The sequence below is a fragment of the Micropterus dolomieu genome, linkage group LG07 (assembly GCF_021292245.1).
Source record: "Micropterus dolomieu isolate WLL.071019.BEF.003 ecotype Adirondacks linkage group LG07, ASM2129224v1, whole genome shotgun sequence".
Taxonomy (NCBI): Eukaryota; Metazoa; Chordata; class Actinopteri; order Centrarchiformes; family Centrarchidae; genus Micropterus; species Micropterus dolomieu.
In genome coordinates, this window is record NC_060156.1 from 13,836,218 (window position 1) to 13,843,395 (window position 7,178).

At 40.3% G+C, this 7,178-nt stretch overlaps 1 protein-coding gene across 1 annotated transcript; it reads left to right on the forward strand.

Moving 5' to 3' along the window:
- The first annotated feature begins 2,852 nt into the window (after positions 1-2,852).
- On the forward strand, positions 2,853-5,213 carry sp9 (sp9 transcription factor). The gene is made up of 2 exons (XM_046054181.1): positions 2,853-2,953; positions 3,489-5,213. The coding sequence occupies exons 1-2, from the start codon at positions 2,933-2,935 to the stop codon at positions 4,785-4,787; spliced, it is 1,320 nt and encodes a 439-aa protein (XP_045910137.1). The 5' UTR covers positions 2,853-2,932; the 3' UTR covers positions 4,788-5,213.
- Positions 5,214-7,178: the final 1,965 nt, after the last annotated feature.

Consider the following 7,178-nt stretch of genomic DNA (forward strand, 5'->3'; position numbering starts at 1 on the left):
CTCTATTTACCTGTCCCTAACCCTAACCTTAACTTCTGGGAAATGGCAGATGAGACACAGACAGTCATTTAAAGCCACCAAGAATAAATACTCTTTTCATTAGTCCCATTTTTATAATCATCATTGCATTTTATAAGGCAACAAGATAAAAAAATATCTGTAAGAAAGCGAAGACACCCTAAGTAAAAGCATCTTGAGAATTGTTTTTATCAATTTAATGAGCTTCCTATGATCCACTATGATCCAAGTGTAAGGCAAAAGTGTCAGACAACAGCCTCAGCACCACAAAAATAAACTATAACATCCTTGCAGTCATAGTCTCCTTCAGCCCCCTTTGAGAGAAACAGGTGTAGCCACATGAGCATGTGAAATTACAACAATTAGTTAAATGTCCTCAAATAAACTTCCCTCAGCAGAAATACAAATTAAAGCTCACAGGGGCACAACCAAAACCCATCGCCAAATCCAGCAGCCTGTCTGGTTTAACATGCAGAAAATGAGGCTGTAATAATCTGGATTTGAGGCAAGTGAGGCTGGCTTTGTAGAAAGAATTTAAATGAATAGGTCTGAATTAATCATTTATCTTTTGTTGATGGATGCACCCCCACTTACACTCATCACAATAGATGCAGAGCGTTTTGTTCGACCAAATAAATCATTCCCATTGTTTAAGGTACATTGATCAATCTAATGGCTTGTAATAGGCTCCTAATTGCCACAGAGAAGTGCTCACGAATGGAGTCCAGAATTACAGATTCAACTCAAAATTCTCACTTGAATGACAAGGCAATCATGTTCTCCCCTTTTGTCCCAAGTAAACATCATCTGAAAAAAAATCACTATTATTTTATTATTCTAGGTTAATGTGACAAATAAATTCCCTTCCTTCTAAATTTAAGGTGATGTGTATAAAAAGACAAGCGCATTTATTGGTGCATAATGATTCAAGGATCCCTATAGTCAGATTTCTTTGTTAGGACTTAGAAGCATCATTATTCCAATCTGAACGGCCACACTGCTCCACATTAAGATATAATACTAAAATAATCACGTACACACGAATATAAACATTGTAATATATATCCATTATTAATGGCGACTAAAACCAGTGAAATCATGCTTTTTTATTTTAAAAAATGTGAAATTAATTTAAGAGTAAATCCATTGTCAGATTTTTTTATTTACTATTAAAGTATAATGAAAAGAAATGTCCTTACATCCTGCATTCATTTTCACTTAATGCTCGAACTATTTCGACTTCTTTAGCAACAAATGACTTTGTTTATGTAGAACAGACATTTTATACTGTTAACAGCACTCTGCCAAATTGTCATGATTGCAAAAATGATTCCATTTTCTTGGCAGCGCTCAGTATTTGATGAGTCTGATTTTTATTCACCCTTCCTAAGGTGGGTTTTTAAAGCAAAAAAAAAAAAAGTATTTGAACAAATTGTGCCTGTGTTGACTGGCAGCATTCACACTCTATAATGGGACATTATTTGCCCGTTTTGAATACTGTAATGGACATCTTTCGGTCAAGCCTTTCTCTGGAAAATTGCTTTAACTTTTAAAGGGATGATGAATCACGTCAGAGCAGGTCAATTTTACATTATGCCATTATCACTGGGCACGCTATGGGATATGCGGGCTGATTGAATTTTGATATTAAAAGACAAAAAATAATAAGAATAGCGAGTTTAGGAAAATTGTTGAAACACGGCATCCTCTTAATTGTCTTAATTTAATTAAATGAGTGATTAGGTTGGCATTAGATTATATTTCTCAGCTACAAGACAGGCAGCTTGCCTCCTGTTGAAGCTCTTAAATGGACACGACTTGCGGCCTTTCAGGAGGCATCGCGTGGATGCTGAAACTTTGTTCCGCCTATAAAATACTCAACAGATCTGCCACGCGATAAAGCAAGCTGTCATTTTAAGTAACCCTCACCTGCACTCCCCTAACAAGTGAGCGGGGGAGGGTGGGGGCAGGAGCGCGAACACGCACACATGCACGAGCATAGACGCTGGTAGATTTCGGCTGAAAGTAAACAAACTGTAGGACATCAATTAGGACTCATAATCTGTGTATTCAGTGTAATTTTATTCAGACAGCTCATAAATGTTCTAACCGCGGGTGGAGCAGTTAAGTCTGCGCTCTCAGGCCTGTTTCTGGACACTTTCACTAAATTTAATCCGTCTGTGATTTTCCAATATGAACATCAGCACTTTAATGCAATAGATTGTAGGACAGAGAATATAATACAAGTTGTTTCCCTCCGAGCATTAACTGTGCCATGCCTCACGCGTAGCTGCATGCGCCGGCTATACTGTTTTGATAAAGTCATCAGCAACAACAGCATCTCTCACGTTGTTCAGGATACCATATACTTAAATAGCAGCATTTTCTCAATGACGTGTTGCGCATGTTCCATATATTGAAAATCCGAAGGGAAACCTGGAGCTACACAGTGTCGCCAAAATCCACAAACGCTTTAAAAGTGAGTGAAAAGCTTACCTCTCGGAGAACTGACGCGTGAACTCAATTCTGCAATGAAAAGAGACATTGAGTCTTCGTGTGAGAATACATAAAAATAACTGTATGCATTAAAAAAAATACCAAATCGTGTCTTGTATGACAGTCTGAGCAGAGGCTGCACAACAGATGATTGACGGCGGGGTTTTTGGTGTTTCTGTCTGCGGTCGGGTCTCTCATTGGCTGACTTCATCCCCAGACATGAATGCGGCTATCAGATTGGCTGCGCGTCCTCACCAGCTGTACTTCAAAGAACACGCTCTCTACAACTAGGTAGTGTTGGGAGCTGCGAGCCAAGAGAGGAACCGTGTGACCCGAGTCAGACACGGCGAGTCTGAATCAGTTGGGGCCGTACAGCATTAGAATCGCGAACACTTTCATCACGGCACAGACCCTGGATATGGCTACGTCTATACTTGGGGTGAGTCTGATTTTGTATTTATGCCTAAAAGTTGTGCGTAAAGTTAGGCTAACTCACCCTGCTTTCCTCTGCAACAAGGAATGTTTGCTGCTCTTATAAACATGCTTGCTTTCAAGTTAGAATTTACATTATTTACATTTACTGTACTTGTTTTGTTAGTGGTTTATTATTAAAAATAAACTGTTAGTATAAGTGCCGATAGAGCTTGGCGTCATATTGATAAAAACAGAGCTGTTAAAACTATGTGTTTTTGGTATTTTGTACTGGCTGTAGGCTGTATTCCCAGCAGATATCTGACGCAGTTAGGCTAATATTCTTAGAAAGTTTGCAATAATATTAGGTTAACTTGTAGGTTATATTGTAGCCTATTTGATACATGCGTGTTAAAACAAATTTCCCCGTCTCTCCAAACACATTTATCTCAGCTCAAATTATAGGCTACTTTTAACATAGGCTACCGTCAACAATTACAGCAATATTTGTAGCTGGCTGTTTTAACTCCAACTTGTGTGTGTGTGTGTGTGTGTGTTTTCAGGAAGAACCGCGGTTTGGAACTACACCTCTAGCTATGCTGGCTGCAACTTGCAACAAAATTGGTAACACCAGTCCTCTTACAACTTTGCCTGACTCGAGCGCTTTCTCAAAAGGTGGATTTCATCCGTGGAAAAGATCCTCCTCCAGCTGTAACTTGGGATCCAGTCTGCCCGGTTTCACAGTAGCAACAAGCCGCTCATCGACAGGACTTACACCAACCAGTGGCACAGGCAACAGCGCCTTTTGCTTAGCCTCCACCTCCCCGACCTCGTCTGCATTTTCCACAGAGTACAGTGGTCTGTTTTCCAACTCTGCCAGCGTCACATCCCAAGAGCCCGGGCAGTCAGCTTTTATCTCCAAAGTCCACACATCAGCAGAGACTCTTTACCCGCGGGTGGGAATGGCGCATCCGTACGAGTCGTGGTACAAGTCCGGGTTCCACTCGACCATCTCTGGCGATGTTGCCAACGGTGCGTCCTCGTGGTGGGACGTCCACACTAATCCCGGGTCGTGGCTCGACGTCCAGAATCCTGCAAGCACCCTCCAGACCTCACTGCACTCCGGGACGCCTCAAGCCATCCACTCCCAGCTGAGTGGCTACAACCCGGACTTCTCCTCGCTGACGCACTCGGCGTTCAGCTCCACTGGAATCAGCCCATCTGCGTCTCATCTACTGTCCACCAGTCAGCACCTGTTAACACAGGACGGTTTCAAAACAGTCATCCCCACTTACACAGACGCTTCTGCCGCCAACGCCATGATTTCTGGGGGCAGCTCAGGAATAAGTAGCTCCTCAAGGTCGTCCAGGCGGTACTCCGGCAGAGCAACATGTGACTGTCCGAACTGCCAGGAGGCTGAGCGGCTGGGACCCGCCGGGGCCAGCCTGCGGAGAAAGGGACTCCACAGCTGCCACATTCCCGGCTGCGGTAAAGTGTATGGAAAGACATCCCATCTCAAAGCGCATTTGAGATGGCACACCGGCGAGCGGCCTTTTGTCTGCAACTGGCTTTTCTGTGGCAAAAGGTTCACTCGGTCCGATGAGCTCCAGAGACACCTCCGCACCCACACCGGCGAGAAAAGGTTTGCTTGCCCTGTGTGTAACAAGCGCTTTATGCGGAGTGACCATTTGAGCAAGCACATCAAAACGCACACGGCCGGTGGAGGAGGCAAAAAGGGGAGCGACAGTGACACCGACACCAGTAACCTGGAGACCCCGAGGTCCGAGTCCCCAGAACTTATTTTGGACGGGGTAAACCCCAGAATCACTGTTAAGGATCCGTCTCCTCATGACGAGCCCTAATGTGGCTTCACCCCAAAAATCACACAAGATTCAAAACTGCACAGAATTGAAAAACGGGTCTTATCTGACAGACAATAGCGGAGAAAATATTTCAAGAAAGCGATTGCAAAGTCTAAAAAAATATATATTCTCCACAGGCGTAACGAGTATTTTCATTCGTAAAATCCATCTAAAGAAAACACAGTGATTTGCTGTAGGCCTTTGGGGATTTTTAGGGGCAACTTGAAAATGAAATGGATGTTTGCTATAAGGGCGCGCGAAACCTGTTGAACTTTGGTTGGACAATGTGAGTGACATCTTGTATATTGACGACTAAACTATGTGTTATTTTCATGTAAATGTTAGGCTATGATTGTTTTATTCGTGATGGTATCCTGGAAATCAGGGAGTTTACTTTCGACGCACTTTGTGGATATGTATGTACACAGCTTTTTCAACTTTGGTTAACCATTTTATTTCTTTGCTAAAAAATATCTATATATAAATGTTTACCTGTATAAAGTCACACGTATAAGACTTTCATTTTATCGTAATTAAAACATCTCAAAAAAGGCTGTAACTGTGTGATGTAGATTTTATATTTTGTTTAATTATTTGTGTTAGGATTTAATTTGAACAATTGTTTTATTTAATTTAGACATTTATTTTAAATCGTGAGTGCTGTGCATAGGGTATTTTATTCTTGAAATCACCTATAGCTTGACTTTATTTCCCCTATGGAATAAATCAATGTTTAATGCCCCGGAAAAAAACATTTCATGCCCAAATGAAAATCTTGTTAAATGCTATTAATTATGACTTGGAGCACATCGCAGCCCCATGTGTCTTGTATCTGCGATTAGGGATTCGTGTCTTATCAAATATCTAATTAATCTCCGAGACATCTTTTGTTCAGTTTCACTTTATCTGGGGGTTTCCAAGGGGGTTGGATGATAAAAGGTCCCTGAATATTTATTCTAATTGTCCAAATTAACTGCTTCAATTTGCATACCAATCGATGGACGGAGAATAAGGATATGGCTTCTTTCTCTTTTGCCAGAAGCCACATAGATATGGGAACAGTTTTTTAAACTTTAGAAAAAGAAAGGGGCAAAGAGTCACATGCAAATGTTGAATTTGAAATGCTCTTTGCTTGGCGCAGTCAAATGGTGCCTGCATGTTATTTGAATATCAGTGGCCCCGTTTTGAAAGGGTTCAAGGATGCTCTCTGACTTCTTTGTGCTTACCCAGTGCAGCGTCCGACTCTCAAAGAAAAAGCCGGGGAATAATTACAGCGTGAGTCCAGGTCTGGGAATACGTCAGGGAAAAGCATCTCATCCAGACACCGCCTTTTTTTTTTTTTTTTTTTGAAGAGGATGTTAAATTGACCAGAATGCAATAGAGGGAAATTGTTTTCATTTCCTTTTGTGCAACAGCGGCTTCAAGGAAACGGTCAGATAGTGAAAACTACCAAATAACACTATTTGAATTTCATCAAAATATAAAAGGACAAACTAGAAACAACGCTTGGGTCAAAATGTCGAAATTTAAGCGTTTAAAGGCCACATCTACTCACTTGCTTTTTTTTTTTTTTTTTTTTTTTTTTTTAGATAAATTGAACTGTTGATTTTTTTTATTTAGATCAAAATAGTTATTTCGAGTCTAGATATTGGGGACTAAACTGAACGTGTCAAAAAAAGAAATGTAAATTTAGGCCTAAATACAAAAATATTAAATAACAGAAAGAAAGAACTGTCCAATTTAGGTGGCTTAAAAAATTCAATTCTACCCCGTTTTCTTATTTCAAAATACAGAATATGCATTAATAAAAATACACAGCGAAGCTTTAGTTCACTGCCTGCTTATGTTTAGTTTCTAGAAAGCTATATGCTGCATTTAGCGTATACGCTGGATATTTGGAGAAAAATCATTTCGTTTGATCGTTTTGTTTGAGTTTGACGCCTGCAAAAAGTCAGCAGGACATATTTTAAAGCTTTAGGGATAACACATTATATCATGCCATTAAGATAAACAGGCCTGGAAATTAAAGAAACAATGAAAACAATTTTTTTTAAATGTGCATGCGTAAAGGTGTAATAATTTGTTATCAGGTGCCCAGAGCTTAAAGACAATTTAGTAGTAAGTCGTAAAAGACTGGTAACTGTAATCAATCAACAGACAAATCCACATTTTCATCAGATACTTTGATGCTGACATTTATTTCATCCATCGCAAATAAACGCATTAAATTCAGATGATTAAAATTTTATTCAGAAAATAAAAGTCCAGATTTTTTTCCAGGAAACAATACAGCTTACAACGTCGACACAATAATGGGCATAACATAAAAAGCTGCAGCAACAGAAACTAGAGGCCAATTGACCATTAGAACGAGTCCAACATCTCCCCCCC

Bases quoted from the DNA above. Each gene is read 5' to 3' on its own strand.
- sp9 (XM_046054181.1), top strand. From the start codon at position 2,933: ATGGCTACGTCTATACTTGGG. The intron at 2,954-3,488 runs GTGAGTCTGATT...GTGTGTTTTCAG, and splicing joins TGGCTACGTCTATACTTGGG to GAAGAACCGCGGTTTGGAAC.